The 17,672-nt window shown below is 36.8% G+C and overlaps 1 protein-coding gene across 1 annotated transcript in view; it reads right to left on the bottom strand.

Moving 5' to 3' along the window:
- Window positions 1-1,987: 1,987 nt before the first annotated feature.
- AP4E1 (adaptor related protein complex 4 subunit epsilon 1) overlaps window positions 1,988-17,672 on the bottom strand; it is a 60,127-nt gene continuing 44,442 nt past the window's right edge. Inside the window, exons 17-21 of the mRNA XM_090270598.1 lie at window positions 15,459-15,717; window positions 9,078-9,635; window positions 7,705-7,895; window positions 6,056-6,213; window positions 1,988-5,064 (exon numbers count right to left, since the gene is read on the bottom strand). Of these exons, the coding sequence (XP_090126724.1) occupies window positions 4,904-5,064; window positions 6,056-6,213; window positions 7,705-7,895; window positions 9,078-9,635; window positions 15,459-15,717 (1,327 nt within the window). The 3' untranslated portion in view covers window positions 1,988-4,903. The remainder of the gene's footprint in view (window positions 5,065-6,055; window positions 6,214-7,704; window positions 7,896-9,077; window positions 9,636-15,458; window positions 15,718-17,672) is intronic.

Here is a 17,672-nt window from a genome sequence, read left to right as displayed (position 1 = left end):
CGAATTGCGCAAAATCTTGTCTAGTTTAAGATGCTAACCTCAAATTGACCCACTGTGCTTTCCAGAGACCTGTTGGCTCTTCTGAGATCTATTAGGTAACTATTGTTTCCCTTTGCTTCCTCCTTCACAGAAGCAAATAATATGCACATATTTTGACTTTGGTAATGGTGTTATCACCTGCTTGCATTTGAGGCTCATGGGATTACCATGGGTCTTTCTGGTGACCAACCTCATTTTGAGGTTACGTAGGGGCCCCACTTTCTCACCTCATTGGCATAAACTCAGGTGTACTCAAAAAGGCTCCTTATGAGTAACAAAAGACACTCTTATCACTTAAGTGAAGACTGGTCCAATGTTTGGGTTCAAATCATTTCATCTTTCCCATAGTTCGCAATCAATAACTCCTATTTCAATCCATCAACCATTAATCAGTTAACTAAGATGAAAAATCAATTCTTATACCTTGATATGTATCATCAATGGGGACCAGCTTGTTCCAAACACTGGTTTTGCGCTTACCTTCATTAAATTACATGGTAACTATTCAGACCAAATGCCTCTCCATAAGAATATCTATACCTTGCCTCTGTTTCTCCCTGTCACATACTATAAGGGGGTGGAAGAGATGTACAATTAAAGAGTTCTAATTACTTTTATCTCACTGAAATAAAAATAATCTCTGGGTTCCAGTCTCTATCCATTTGGCACATGTCCTACCAGACCCCATTAGGGAGAAACTTCCTGAGGCCAGCCATTTGGTCACATTGGCAATTTAATGTTTTGGGGAAGGAAAGGTACTCATCCACTTAGGAAAATAGTTTAAAATAACTAAAGGACATTGATTCCTTCCCTTGGAACAAAGCCCACAATCGAACTGCAACCATTTATAAGGACCCATTGTTTTTTCAGCATTACAGGTGCTCCAAACAACTCACGATGTTTGACATCATCTGTACTTTCCCCACATCCAGACCCATCTTCAAGTTCTCAGGGTTCTCTGGGACTCATTTTGGGGGTACCCTCCTATCTTGGATTCATGCACCTACCATAAAGTTTCCCATGTGATTCAAATAAACACATTTCCTTTAAGCAACTCCTTTTTCTGATGCTTTATCCCAGAGGGCTTGTCCCTTCCCTACTTTCCTGATGCTGTTGATTTTATTAATGTCAATATAGTTGTCTCTCCCATTATCATAGTGCTGCCTTTTCTAAACAAATAGGTGATGCTAATTTAGCTGGTAAATCTGCCTTGTCATACTCATTAGCTCCCTGTCTTTAACTTTTAACTTCACTCACCAAATACTTGCTTTTCTGTCCCAACACAAGTTTTTCTAGACCAGTAAAACTTTATGGACATCTGCCATAACTCAGAAAAGTCCCCCTCCTAAAAGTCATAATTTCTATCCATAATCACATTATATAAGCTGGGAGGGGGAAGAGAGAGAATGGTGCAGGGAGTAAGAAGCACAATTGGTAGGAACAAAATAGGGGGATGTTAAGAATAGTATGGGAAATGGAGAAACCAAAGAACTTACATGCACGACCCATGGGCATGAACTGAGGGTTGAAGGGATTGCTGAAGGGTAGGTAGATATCGGGCAGAGGGGGAAAAGGAGGGAAAAATTGTGACAACTGTAACAGTAAAATCAATCAAACATACTTTAAAAAAATAAAGAAATGGAACTCTGGAATGCTCTGGTCAGGCTAGAATGAAAGCAGGGGATACGGACAGGCACCTGAGGATCAATCCACATTCTAACCTGTCTGAAGCCCACACACTTATCTCAGAACCTAATATAAAACAGCAGTATCTTTATTTTTAATAACCAATTAGTCCAGATTCTTATGGGACTTATTGAGTAAATTACTCTTTTCATCTCATTCCAACTGTTTCTACTCTTTAGCTAATGCTTATCAAATGACTGAATAGTACTACTTATTATTCAGCTATTTAGATAATAAAGAATGTATAGACCAAAGAACAGTATAGATCACTTTGCATTTATTACATATTTAACTAAATTATTTCAAATTACAGAATTCAGCTTCAAAAGAAGATAATTAATGCTTGTGAAGTTGTTATTCATTTGCATTTTTCCCTCCTAAAATTTTAACACAGCAAAATACCTTAAAGACATGTGAATAAGTTCAGTGCACTTTAGTGGCTCAAAATTATGAGACAAAGATCACATTTATCTAAAAAAAAATTAAGACAAATAGCTCAATATTTTAAAATATTGACATGAAATAAAGAAAAAAAAATACTGCATTTTTACCACACTGTTTTGGTAGATGAAAGAAGAGTATTGTTTAAAATAATGCCCCTCTGCAGAGCACTCACTGTGGTTGGCATGCTTGGCACATAGCACTTGGTAACTGTTCAGCTGCTATCTCCAGTTTTTTAGGACCCTTATTTGGGCCTACTTCCCCCTGAGCCTGATCCACCTGCCTCCACCGGCACTACTCTAGTGGAAGCCTGATCCTTCTTTTTCCACCTACTCTTAAGACTTTGTTGTCTTTCCTTTATTCTCCCCAGATTCACACTTGCTGCTATCTGCGTTCTCAGCAAAGATGCCTGACACAGAACTCAACAGCTCATAACCCCACCCCCAGCTCTTATTCCAGATGATGCCCCTTCACTTGACTAAATTATGACTATAAGGTAAGAAGACGATACACCAACAGTAATCATTCTCCTGAGTTTACAGTCACATCTCCTACAATGCAAAAGAAGTTGGTGATATCTGATTTAGAACTTAAAACATTAATTAGTTTAGGCAGAATATATACTTCTTCAAAGTTCTTTCCTACTGTTGTTGTTTATAAAAACATAAATACAAAAATTGTAAACATTCTACTGAACAATTCAGTAGAAATTCTGTAACCCTTTCTATTTAGTGGGTTTAGAAAGAACACACATTCCCTCTAGAAGACCCAAAATCATGTTCCTAGCCCTAACCTATCATTACACGTCCCCCACCATTAGATAACTCTATAGGCAAAGCATGTCTCTTGTGACAGCTGCTGCAGCCACTCATGAACACCCTTGTAGCAAAGCAGCAGCTCAGTGTGCTCTCTCCCAGATAAGCTGTCCACGGGCTTGCTGGATTCCACACATCCATTCCTCTACACTCAACCCAGCCTTGGTGGCAATGCAAACCACGGAGGTAAGGACACAAAAAAATTGGGGGCACCTCTTCTGCCATATGCTGCACCCCTATGAAAAGTGAGAGGGTACTTCCTATCTCTTTGTCAGAGTAACAGCAGAATCAGGTGGGGGTGTTGCTGACAGAGGCAGGAATAAAGAGGAGGCTGCCCAGTCCAGCTACCTGTGTCCGCCATACCTGCAGAGGCCGCACATCCCCTTCACCCTGGCACTGCTGGGAGTGCGAGCATGAATCTCATCTTCTGTTTAAAAGCAGAAGCCTACACAGGAAATTCCAGTCACTTTTCATTGCTCTTATAGCAAGGTTTTACTGTGTTTTTAAAAGCATTAAAGTAACAAGGTACGAATTACATTTTTTAAATGAATAACTTAAAAATTAACTTTAAAAAATACTGCTTTGTGTTTTAGGAAGGAATACAGTAAACACAAATGACTAATGAAATCTATCAACTCTGGGGAAATCCCCTTAGCATCTGTCAGATCAGCTATGATTACTGAGATAACCTAAAACCAGAATTCCACACCAAGGTGATAAAAAGTACCAATTAACCAGAGTATTAACTGCAATGACTTAAAGCTATAATATCTGAAGAGTCTCCATGGTGAAGTGTCAGAAAAAGTAAAATAGTAAGTATTTTCACAGCACCATAAGGTTTTATAAAATGCAATATCAGTTTTTAACATTAATGTACAATCTCAAGATTCTGGTCCATCATTCTTATTAGACTGATAATAGTTCTGACAGAGGCACGTAGGCACAACTATAACCTAAGAATGATATATTTTACTGAAGAATCTTTATGGTATACTTACTCACTGTTTTTGGCTGCTTTCACTGAGTACTAGTGGATTTAAAGGCCAGGAAAAAATGATTTTGCCATTTATACTCTAATCACAAATTTTAACTTTCTAAAAGACCCAAAGTAGTAATTGGCTAAGATATTTACCACAACTAAAAAGCCCTTTTATATGATTGCTTTAGTACTGTGTGTTCTTGTGGATTTTGTTTCTATGTGATAATATTTTGTAAATGGCTCTGAGTTTTTAACTTACAACTACAGTGATTCACTTTTTGTTTTAAAAATAAATGCAAATGGAAAAGACAAATTTTGTGGCCAAATTATCTGCAATTATATATAACAAGTTATTTATAATAAAAACTGTATTACAGATTGGACGTCCCAATATCCAGCATGGTCACGTATCTCTTGAACTAAGTGTGTGCTGTGCCAACTTAGTTCAACACTGATCTAAGCAAAACATAATTAAAAATAATGACTTGCATACCAAAAAGCATACGCTGCATTCCAAAGCCAAATATGAATTAGGTTTAGGGTGATCAATTCCATGTCTCCCCTCCATTAATGCAGAGAACTCAGACCTGGCTTTCTTACAAATCAGCTAGCACTAGAGTAAATTTGCTATAAAATTACTTATAACAAAATAAATATTTTCAGTCCCTCTACACTAAGTGATATATAAATCATTAGCAGTTTATAACATTAGCTTAGGTCACTCTTTAGGACCCAAACATACTGTACAATCCTGAGTAAAAGGTTAGGGATACAGTTTCTTGGGGACCTTTCTTGATCAGAAATCATAAAGGAAACACATAAAACCATGATTTGCAATTATGCCCATTTTCATTAGAAGTACCATGAGTTCTTTTTTACTTTGGTAAATAAGTTTATCTATGTAAACCATTTATTTTGATGGAGTAAAATATAAGAGCTTCTGCTAGGAGCCCTCCATCACCTTTTGACACTGATACAATAAATAGTCAGGAAGACTGGAACAGGAGGATCTGAACCATAGAGCTAATACATCACCATGAACTCGGAAATGCAGCAAACAGGGGATGGATGGGAGCAGCTGACAGGCCAAGAGCCCTTCATTGCCTACAAAATAAATAATAAATAAAAATTCTTTAATACAAAATAACTTCAATAGACATTTCTACAAAAAAGATATACAAGTGACCAATAAGCATACGGGAAGATATTCAACAGCACTGGTCATTAAGGAATTGCAAATCAAAACCACAAAGGAATACTTCACATCCATGAAAATGTCAATTATCAAAATAAATAAATAGCAAGTGTTATTGAGGACACAGAGAAATTTGAACCCTGTACACTGCTGGTGAAAATGTATATGGTGCACTTGCTGGGAAAAACAATATGACAAGTTCTCCAAAAATTAAGTATAGAATTACTGTATGGTCCAGCAATTCTATTTCTGGGCATATAACCTCAAGAATTGAAAGTAGGAACTTGCACACAGGTATCTGTACATCCATATTCACAGCAGCGTTGGTCACAACAGCAAAAAGTGGAAGTAACCCAGGTGTCCATCAACAGATGAACGGATCAACGTAATGTGGTACATTCATACAATGGAACAGTCCTCACTAGGAAACTCTGACACGCGCTACAACAGTGATGAAGCTGGGAGACATCATGCTATGTGAAATAAGCCAGTTACAAAAGGGCAAATATTAAATAATGCCACTTATGTGAGGCACCTAGCGTAGTCAAATTCATAGAGACAGCAAATGGGACGGTGAGTGTCAGGGGCTGGAGAAGGAAAGGGAATGAGTTAATGTTTAACAGGTACAGTTTTAGGGGAGAAGAAACAACTGGGGGGTGACGGTGGCGATGGCTGCACAACAACATGAATATACTTAATGCTACTACACTGAATGATTAGAAGTGGTTAAACGGTAAATTCTGTTATGTATATTTTACCACAAAGAGTATTTAATGATAATCTAAAAGATAATAATAGGCAACATAGCGCTAAGAAATCTGGCACTTGTAAGAGCTGACTTGTGCTCTGATTGTGAGAAAGCCCTTATAAACAGGAGTGCTTTTCCATAACTCTACAAACCTATAATGTCAACAACATGAAGTCTCAGTTTCTGTTGCAGTGTCTCTAGGGCAGAAGGCAGAGCAGCTTGAGATTCTGATATTTTTACATTTTGCTTCACATCATTGGCGAAGGATAACCAGAGTTTCCCAAAGTCTTCAGTTGAGATTTTTAATGGTCTGAAAATAATTCTTAAAATTAGATGGATGTCCAAAAGAATGAAATGATTCTAAACAAATAAAGACATTTCAAATCACTCATGGGAATAAAACAATCATTGTAAATCTGGGTCCCATAAAATTTGTTTTTAAGCCAAATATGATGGGGACGCTAACTATCATGCTCAAACCTGATGAAAATAATGAAAGCAAGACATGTTTTCAAAGTACAAATGTTTCTTCAATAAATCACCTAGTTCTCTCTTTTTCTGAGTATTTGTGATTTCAGTATAATTTTACTCAGAAATTTCATGAATCACTCAAATAGAATATAAAACATTTCTTTCATGTACACTTCATATTTGGGGATAATAAGACTCTCTATCAAAGTCATATACAACAGTATGAATATAAAGACCCAGCACCTTAAGTAAATCAGACCAAGAGAAAGGATTTTAGCAAATGTTGTTTTTAAAATGGTTCATGAGACTAAACATCAAATAGTTAATTAACACTGTGGTATCTCAAGGAACTTTTATATTCCACTTATATTTTTCTACAGCATTTGAATTTTTTAAATATGTATATGTTGATTTTATAATTAGGAAAATATTTTTAAAGATACAGAGCATTTTATTAATATGCACAGAACTGCGTTATATATATTGTGCTTCTTCAGGTTATGAATGCTTACCATGGAAGATACATCATAGTCAAAAAATGTAAGTTTTTCTTAAATAAAACATGGGTATAAATACTCTTTGACAGATTAATAGACGCATTCTTACTAAAAAATTTTAAAAAGCAGATAAAAATTGTAGTAGTGTAACACAAGTGGATGTGTGGCAATTTTAAAATTTTACAAATAACTGGTAATCTGCACTACTGGTTCAAGCAGTCTTCATTTTTTAAAAAATGTTTGACGACAGTACAATATATTTGTTACACTAAATGAGAGGAGAAGAGTTAAGAGGTTGTTTTCAATAATTTTGGTAACACTGTACAATGCCTCGTACAAAACTGAATACTTACTGTATGTCTAATAAAAGTTAAATAACTTTGAATAATTTTCTTGCAGCTCTCTAAAACTTAGCAGACTTTATGAAAAAATTAATCAAATAAATCAAATACACAAGAGAAATTTTAAAAGCTTTTTAAAAAGGCATGCAGAATCTTTAAAGTTATTTTAGTTTAAACATTACTTTAATGTCAGTTTCCCGCAGAAGTTTTCCAGGATCACTAACCAACCCCAAGCTAAATCAGGTCCCATATTATAATCAAACATTGTACTACTTACTTTCTCTTCAAAGCACAATTCACAATTATGTATGCATTTATATAATTGTTCAACATCCCCTCGCTAGGCTGGAGACTCCCTAAAAATAGGGCTGTGTCAAGCTGTGAACTGCTATACTCCCCAGCAACCAGCAGTACTTCTGTCCAGAGAAGAGGCCCAATAAATATTTGCTGGATGAATGAATAACCTGAATTAACATTCCAGAAAATATTTACCTAACGAAGTCTAACAGTGATAAGTGTACTGAAAAGTCGAGCTGAACAACATGAGCATCCATCATTTGATAATTTATAAAACCAGAAAGATTCCCTTCTGTAAAAGGTTTTTCCATCTGCACACTATATTGAAAGTTTTTGATGTTCTCTGCTTCTGTTATAGGCAAACAGCATCCAGATTGCTCAGTGATCTGTAAATAAAAGCAATAAAAAGTATTGAAGAAAAAATCAATACAGACTATCATCTGAATACAATTTTCTACTTACCTGAAGCGGTATAAAAGTATAATATTGCGAGATGATAATAACAAACCACATTATGAAGATGACTGACAACTTCATCTGAGAAAAATTCACTAGCACAGATAATTAAAAAATAATAGTACACAGGTCAAAAATCTGTAACATATATTATTATAATGAAAACCTCTGTATAATTTAAAAACAAAACAAAAAAAGATTATTAAACTCCAGTGGCTCACAATCCTGGCTAGCACCAGATTTTTAAAGCTAGGAAAGGTAAAAAATACATATATATAAGTGTCTTCCCTTCTCATTCTCTACCCTTACTCAAGCTCTGGAGGTAGAGCTCAGGCAACTGAATTCAGTTTTGTTGTGTTTTAAGTTCCACAGGTAATTCTAATGCACATCAAGAGTCGGGAACTTCTGCCCTTGTCAGGGTCAGGTTAATATCCCTTTCCACACATTCAAGCTCATAAAAGAAACTGGGTCAGTTTTGTGGAATGCTGATTTACTGGTCAAATCTCATGACAACTCCACCAAGGACATCCACACAATAACACAATCTTAAGAGCCAGGGCAGAAACAATTGATGCCTGAGCATTCAGCACAGTGCAAAGGCACACACTATTAATATCTTCACTTTAACCACGAGGAACCTGAGGCACAAAGCAGGTATATACCTTGACCATGTAATACAACTAATAAGCATCAGAAGCAAGATTCAAAGCCAAGCAGTCTGAGGCAAGAGTCTATATTCCTAGCTACTGTGCTCTATCGAAACTCACTTTATACAGGGTAGGACAAAAGTAGGTTTACAGTTGTTCATATGAAAAATAATACAATAATTAATTAATAATATAAGAGTAAACTCTATGTTTTGTACTCACCACTGTACACTGACTTTTGCATCACCCTGTATTTATGGTTTTCCCCAGTACAATCTTCATTATATTTCCCTGTCTCTTTTGAATAATTCATCCCTACTCAAAATAGCAAAAAATCTGGAACATCTTTTACCTTTTTTGCTAAAGGTGAAAGAAATGTATAAACCATCAGAAGAGCCAACAGCAGAAACACTAAGTAAGCACTGTACATTTAAGGCAGAAATAATGAACCATTCATTGTCTTACCTTGAAGTTTTCTGCAGGAGCAATTTCTAAGTTAGTACTTTTCAATTCTGAACCGCTTTTATTGGAAACTAACCACACCATCAATAAACAATCATCTTTCCAAATTTTGTAAGAAGACACTGATATGGTTTCATTATTACAGACCTCCATAAGATCTGAATGCATGTGTTCAGCAGTTTCTTCCAGCAAAGAAGAAGCTAAAGAGATTTCATTGGCAACTGAGGCTGCAGTGGATTGAGGAGGGTGAAAAACTTCCATATTGTTATCAGCAAACAAAGACGGTATTGAGTGCCTGTAATTTGAGAGTTTCTCAGCCAAGGGCAGTTCTGTGAATGTTTCAGAATCCAAAAGTTCTGAACTAAGAGTAAATTTCTTTAGTTCTCTGTCTTCTCCATCCTGCAAATTATCCAAATAATAATCTTCTTCATAAGTCACATTTGATGAAGAACTAAAGGAAGAACAGGTCATATTATGAGCACTGGTTGTTTCTCCACTTTTGGTTTCCTTGACTTTTGATTTCCTTCTGAACTTGTGAGAGACGGTGTCTGCTTTTCCTAGCTAGAAAATAAAATATTATAACAAAAGAAAAAGAAAATTTTTTCTGGTGATGAGTTTTAAACATTTTTATATAATTTCAAATGAGCAATTTACTAACTTGCTAAAGTTCTATCTATAAAGCATAGATAAAAAGAATCCAAGATGAATAAAATTTAAGCCCTGAAATTCTGCCAGCTATGTAACTTTGAACTAATAGCTAAATATTATTTCTCATTAAAAACACATGAAATCAGAAAAAGAAAGAACATTAAAAAAGTCAATCGTAGCCGTGGCCAGGTAGCTCAATTGGATAGATCATCATCCTGATACACCAAGGTTATGGGTTTGATCCCCAGTCAGGGCACATACAAGAATCAACCAATGAATGCATAAATAAATGGAGCAACAAATCGATCACTCCTTCTCTATCTCACTTCCTCTCTCATAAAAAAAGAAAAAAGTCAATTGTGAAAAATTCTACAAACTTTTTAGATTTCAGAATACTAGAGTACAGAACTGCACAAACTAAAAACAGTAAGAAACCTAGCTATATTTTTAGTTCCTAGAGTTGTCCTATAGAAAGTAAGATATTCTCAAATACAGGGATGGCTCAAACTCTGATTCAGCGATCTATAATAATCATGATTTCATGGCCCATGAGTCAAGAAACAATGAAGACAAACTGATTTTACCTCAAGAATCAACTGGCAATGGCTGACTGAAACACATAGCATGGAAGAAGTCTGTAAGAGACCAGTGATGTTTGCTACAAACTCAAGAGATGAGAACAGTCAATTTTCCATCCTTGAGCTAACTCTCCTGATGAAAAGTCTGCAAATCTATGTAAGAAGAGATAAGTGTCCCCTTGCCTCTCAAAGCTCTAACTAAAATCAGTAGAGCAGATTGGCATTACTCTAAGTCCAAGTCCATGCCACCATCCTCCTGGGGTCTGTAACACTATGTGGCCCTCCTTCACATAATTCTAGTTAATCAGAATTCTAGTTCCCTTTTCATACCTTCTCACTCTCTCAAGTCCCAACATCTCCTACCTTTCAGGTCAGTCAGATGAGTTTGTCTCCTACAGGTCAAGTCAGAAGTCATCAAACAAGAACATTGTTTTAATACGAAAGCAAGTGAGGGTAGGAGAAGGACCTCCATTCTGGTAGCCATGGCACTTGAATTAGACACACAGTAGTCCTCCCTTATCTGTGTGTCTAATTCAAGTCCCATGGCTACTGGAATTGTTTCCATGGTTTCAGTTACCTGCAATCTCAGTAACCTGCAGTCAACCACCGTCCAAAAATATTAAGTGAAAAATTCCAGAAATAAACAATTTGTATTTTTAAACTGCACATCATTCACAGTAGCATGAAAAAATCTCTCACTGTCCCACTCTGTCCATCCCAGGGTGTAAATCATCCCTTTTTCCAGCATATCCATGCTGGATATGCTACCCACCCATTAGCTACTAACTAGCCATCCGGGTTATCAGATCACTTGTCTCTATAGTGCAGTGCTTGTATTCAGGTAACCCATATTTTACTTAATAATAGCCCCAGAACACAAGAGCCGTGATGCTGGCAATTCAAATACACTGAAGAGAAGCAGTAAAGTGCTTACTTTAAATGAAAAAGAGGAAGTTCTCATCTTAAGGAGGAATGAAAAAAATTGTTATGTTGAAGTTGCTAAGAACAAATCTTCTATCCAAGGAAGGAAAAAGAAATTTGCGCTAGTTTTGCTGTAGCAATAGCAACTCAAACTGCAAAGTTTCAGCTACCGTCAGTGATAAGTACTTAGTTAAGATAGAAAAGACATTAAATTTGAGGCTGGAAGTCACGGAAACGTGTTTTGAATGATGGCAGCATGTTGCACCAGAAAGCATTGAGTTTATACAAAGACTTCAGCATGGGATTCCCTGAAATGAATGATACCCAGCCATTTACTGCAGGCAAGAGGGATGGTGACACAGATTCAGGAAGGTCTGGCATTTTGTCGTATCACAGCACAAGAAGGATGAATACAGTACAACAGGGTATTTTGAGAGAGACCACATTCAAACAACTTTTATCATAGTATATGATTCTCTCTTATTATTGTTGTTAACCTCTTACCTGTGCCCAATTTATAAATTAAACTTTATCATAGATAAATATGTATAGGAAAAAACATAGTATACATAAGGTTCAGTACTATCCACAGTTTCAGGCATCTGCTGGAGATCTTAGAACATATCTCCCATAGGTAAAGGGAGATTATTGTATATTGGACTGTTCAATATTATTCCTCAGGTCACAGATGCTCTTGGTTTCTTTGTTTTATATTTTCTTTCTCTTTCTTTTTTTTTAAATAATTTATTTATTTGTTTTGTTTTTATTTTTAGAGAGAGAGGAAAGGAGAGAGGGAGAGAAACATCACTGTGTGGTTGCCTCTCACTCGCGCCCCAAACTGGGGACCTGATGTGCAACCTAGTTATGTGCCCTGACTGGGAATCGAACCAGCAACACTTGGCTTGCAGACTGACGCTCAATCCACTGAGCCATTGCAGCCAGGGGATTTCTCTCTGTTTCTGTATTTCATTTTGGATAGTTTCTATTACTTTGTCTTCAAGTTTAATATTTTCTTCTGCACTAATATGCTATTAATCAGAAGCTACACGAGGCAGAAGACACTCAATTGACATTTTTGTTAAAATACTTAAATAAAAGAAACGATCAATCTAGAATTCATTACCCGGAGAAAATGTCTTTTAAAAATGAAGGTGAAAAAAAAGGTAAAGGTGGGGACTTCTGGTCAAGATGGAGGTGTACGTAGACACACTTCACCTCCTTGTGCAACCAAAAGAAGGATCACAACTAACCTCAAACAAAAATTACCCAAAACTTCCAGAAAATCCAACTGTATGGAAGTCTGACAACCAAGGATTTAAAGAAGCCATATTCACCCAGATGGGTAGGAGGGGCGAAGACAGAGAGCCAGGGCAGAGAGGAGGTGGTGTGGCAGTGGCAAGGCAGCAGTGGCCAGCAGAATGGGCGGTCCCAACATTTGCGTATGGTGAATAAAAAACAAAGAGGGATACCTTGAAAGCGAGCGAACACAGCCCCACGCCAGACCACTCAGCCCAGGGTTCCAGCTTAGGGAAAATAAAGAATCATAACTTCTGGCTGCAAAGACCAGCAGGGGTTGGGGCAATGGAAGAAACCACTGGTCTCTCAAGAGAGTCCATTTAAACGGCCAGCAGGGTCCTAGAAACTATGCAAACCCACCCACTCTGGACCACCACTAGGGCACAGCTAGAAGGGTGCCAGTCGCATATGGAAAGGGAATGAAGTGACTGGAAATGAAGCAAGTGCTGAGCAAGCCTCCAGCAGCCACGTAGCTGCACTGTCCCCTCTCCGATCTCTTCCCACATACATAGCCACAAAGCAATGAAGTGGGTTCCCCTACCCTGGCAATTACTTAAAACTCCAACTCATAAAATTTAACAGGTGTGCTAAGTGAGGGAGTCAAAGCAGCTCTGCCTAATACACAGAAACAAACACATGGGAGACTGCCAAATTGAGGAGGCAAAGAAATATGGCCCAAATGAAAGAATAGACAAAACCCCAGAAAGCCCTGGCTGGTGTGGCTCAGTGGATTGAGCACTGGCCTGAGAACCAAAGGGTCACCAGTTCAATTCCCAGTCAGGGCACATGCCTGGGTTCCGGGCCAGGTCCCCAGGTGGGGGCACAGAAGAAGCAACCACACATTAATGTTTCTCTCCCTCTCTTTCTCCCTCCTTTCCCTTCTCTCTAAAAATAAATAAATAAAACAAAACAAAAAAATAAAACCCAGAAAAAGAACTAAATGAAACATTGAAATAAAACAGAGATAGCCAATCTATCAGATGCAGAGTTCAAAACACTGGTGATAAGGATGCTCAGAGAACTCACTGAGTATGGCAAAAGCATAAGGAAAGGAATGAAGGCTACAACTAAGTGAAATTAAAAAATCCACAGGGAACCAACAGTGGAGGGAAGGAAGCCAGGGTTCAAATCAATGATTTGGAACATAAGAAATAAACATTTGACCACAATAGAATACAGAAACAAGAATTTTAAAAAACAAGAAGGAGAGAATAAGAAAACTCTGGGACATCTCCAAAAGTACCAACATCTGAATCACAGGAATGTCAGAAGAAGAGAAAGAGCAAGAAATTGAAAACTTATTAATGAAAGAAAACCTCTCTAATTTGAGGAAGGAAATAGACATACAAGTCCAGGAAGCACAGAGAGTCCCAAACAAGTGGGACCCAAAGAGGACCACACAAAGACACAACATAATTAAAATGCCAAAGATTCAAGAGAAAGAATCTTAAAAGCAGCAAGAGAAAAGAAGAGTTACCTACAAAGGAGTTGCCATAAGACTATCAGTTGATTTCACAAAAGAAACGTTGCAGGCAAGAAGTGGTTGGCAAGTATTCAAAGTGATGAAAAGCAAGGACCTACAACCTAGATTACTCTATGCAGCAAAGCTATCATTTAGAATGGAACGGCAGATAAAGTGCTTCCCAGACAAGGCAGAGCTAAAGGAGGTCATCATCACTAAGCCCTTGCTATATGAAATGTTAAAGGAACTTATTTTAGAAAAAGAAGATCAAAACTATGAACATTAAAATGACAACAAACTCACAACTATCAACAACTGAATCTAAAAAACAAAAACAAAAACAAACTAAGCAAACAGGCAGAACAGGAACAGAATCATAAATATGAAGATCAATAGGAGGGTTATCAGCAGGGACAGGGAAGGTGCAGAATGGGGGAAAAGGTGCAGGGATTAAGAAGCACAGTTGGTAGGAACAAAATAGACAGGGGAATATTAATAGTAAAGGAAATGGATAAGCCAAAGAACTTACACACATGACTCATGGACATGAACTAGGCGGGGGATTGCTGGAGGGAAGAAGGGTATGAAGCAGAGGGTAGCAAAAGGAAAAAAAATTGGGACAACCATAATAGCATAATCAATAAAATATACTTTAAAAAATTTTTTTAAATTAAACTGTAGCTCTAATCACAATTTTGCACTAGGTGGGTTCAGCAGTCTACCAAATGGAAAATCACATGGCATTCTCAGATGCTCAAAAATACTGACTATCCTTCACTATAATTTTTCATTCTTTTAATTTGAGAATAGCATATTAGCATAAAAACTTTTGAAAACCATCATTCGTAATGCAGAATGTAGTTTTCATTTTTGTATAATTTCTTTCAATCTCAAAATACTTTTATCTTCTTAACAGTTACAAGCAAGTTGTAAATAAAATTTTATCTTCTGTTTTTGATTTATCATAAGCATTTTTATTTAACAATGCAGTATTTATCATATTTAATGGCTGAATAATATTCTGAGCTAATATAATTTATGCACCCATTTTCCTATTAAGACATCTAAATTGATTCTTAATATTCACTATTAAAAACACCATTTTGAGAAATACTTTTCCCATAGACAAATCAATATTGTTGAACTATTATTATTGACAGTATTTCCATCAAGTCCCCTTCCCACTGAGAATTGCCCTCCACCCACTCCTGTGAAAATACCCCTGGTTATATTTGTAACTTTCTTTGGGCCCAGACTCTTGCCCTAGCTGAGTAGGCAGACTAGAGAGACCACCTGACTCAAGCTGAGCCAATCAGTTTTTCTCATTCAGGAACATAAAGGTGTGATTGGTGGGTCTGGAGCTGGGAAAGCCTTTTCCCACCACGTATATAGATGATGGCCAAGAGCTTTTACAGAGCTGGGTTTTCAGGTACAAAACAGGAGACACAGATTCTCAAAGGAACGTAACTGGCTACTTACCAAATTGACTGTACTTTCTGATCCTAGGCCAACAAATAGTGATGATGCCAGCAGCTGCTTTTCTTTCTCCTCTTTAGATTGGGTAAGGACTTGAGACTGATCCTTTTTTGTTATAGTTTGATCTACAGTCTCCATTATTATACTCTCTTGAGGATTAGGTGGAGCTTCCATTTCATCACTAGTTTTGCTTTCCTTCTTGGGAAGATAGCCCTCTTTCCCCCACAGTTTCTTTACACCTTCCAGCTTCAAGCTATTTGTCCTAAGGAGATTGATAATGAAATTAAGTCAAATTAAATAATTGCTAAATAATGACTTTCTTGGGGCATTTTAAAAAAGACATCATTGCTACAGCCTTTTAGAAACAGCTTTTATATTGTATTCTACATGCCAGAAGTAAAACCTAGATCTCTAGATTTTATTTTAGTTACAGCCAACCACCCCCGAACCTTCAGCCAAAGGATTTAAGGCAACAGAACTCTAGATTTAGTTTAAATTTCACATTATTTAATTTTCATTTAATTGCTTAAATAAATTGTCCAAAAACAGAACTACTGTAAATCAGTTACTTTACCTCACTGACTTTTCAAAAGTATCTTTTCTTTAATTCTGATGAGTTAAAGATAAGAAATGACTCTTATGTTTCTTAGCTATAATCACTCAATGAAAGAATTAACCCTAAATTCAATAAATAAAATCCTGTTGAAAGCAAAAAATATATATATATATCATTCAAATCCACTCCACTGTGTCAACTTATCTTTAATCCATAAGGTTTTCTTAGTATGAACACTAGCTACATTTCCAACTATTACAATATACTTTATAAAAATGAAGTGAGGTTTGTTCTATAAAAGAAAAAAAGGTTTTTGGAAAAAGCATGAAGGATTGGGATTTTTTATACCCGAGTTAAATAATTAAAGTAGTGATTAGAATTTGAATTCACCTACTGTTGTCCCAAAAGTTACAGCTATGAATCTGAAAGGTATAATATAATCATAAGTGCTGGCAGAAATAGCCATAGATTGCCTCTATTGTGTTTATATAAGAACTATGTGTCCTTGGCACTTGGCTCAGTTAAGTAGCCCTGCCATGGTCCAAAATAGCATTTTAAAAATTTGTACTACCAGATAGGCAGATCATGAAATGAATCTAAAAGAAAGACTCAGAAATGTTTGTACTGATTATTATTCCCTTCTACTTTGTTAGAATCATGATCAATTTGATTTTCTGTACTATGCCAGAAACAAAATTAGGTTGTATACCTCATACTGAGTGAAGAACAAATGCTAGTAAGTACTAATTGGCTGAAAGAAAATCTGAACGTTATTAAAGAATGACCTAATGGAATTAGTCCATTCCTCCTCAATAAATTTTGTTGCTTAACGGTCCTTTAAAAGTAAGTTAATTTCTCCTTTTCTTTCAGGTACCAAAGAGTTTTCTAAAAAGTTATTTAAAAAATAAAAACTGTTATCTATGAACCTCTTAGAAGAAAACAGGTTGTCCCTGCATGAGCATATCCAAAAGTGGTCATGAGAGCCACTGAAGTGACTCCCAACATCTTTAGGATGCTCCACAGCAGCAATTCAAATGGATTCATGAATGTCCAAAGCAGGATTATAGTGTTTCTATAACCCCATTTACCAAGACATAGCCTTTAATGATTTTTTTAAAAAAGAAAGTCCCCAAATTTTACTAATAAATGATTCAAATATTAGTTTAACCACAATGACAACAACAACAAAAGCAGGTATGTTGGACACTGGAATGCTCCATCCAGGTTTCCCTTCAATGAAGGACTTTGTTGTCCCTGCTGTTGGCAGTGCAACCCCGAGGGCTGCCTTAGGGGCAGAGGGCTACCTCACCAAAGATAACACCCCTTCCGGGGGCACCCACATGCAATGACTGATGAACAGAAGAACAGAGCCCTGTCCACCCATTTTGACCCAACTCGGGACAACTCTGAAGGGTCATTCTAGCTTCATAACTCCCTATGGGGTCAGTAAAAGCTGTCATTAGCACTACATCACATCTTAACTTCTTCCTCTGTCCAAACCTGCCTCTTTCCCCTTCCTTCCATAGGTACTGATCCCAAGAGCACCCCTTAATATTCGACATGTTAAATTCCATCATGCTGTGTGCTTCTCAGGGAACCCAGCCCACAACAATAAGCAAAATGGGAAAGGGGAAGAAAAAGAAGCCTAAAAGTAGCCCTGA

The sequence above is a fragment of the Furipterus horrens genome, unplaced genomic scaffold (genome assembly GCF_987537825.1).
Source record: "Furipterus horrens unplaced genomic scaffold, mFurHor1.1.pri manual_scaffold_3, whole genome shotgun sequence".
In the NCBI taxonomy this organism is placed as follows: Eukaryota; Metazoa; Chordata; class Mammalia; order Chiroptera; family Furipteridae; genus Furipterus; species Furipterus horrens.
This window is presented reverse-complemented; position numbering and strand designations above follow the sequence as displayed.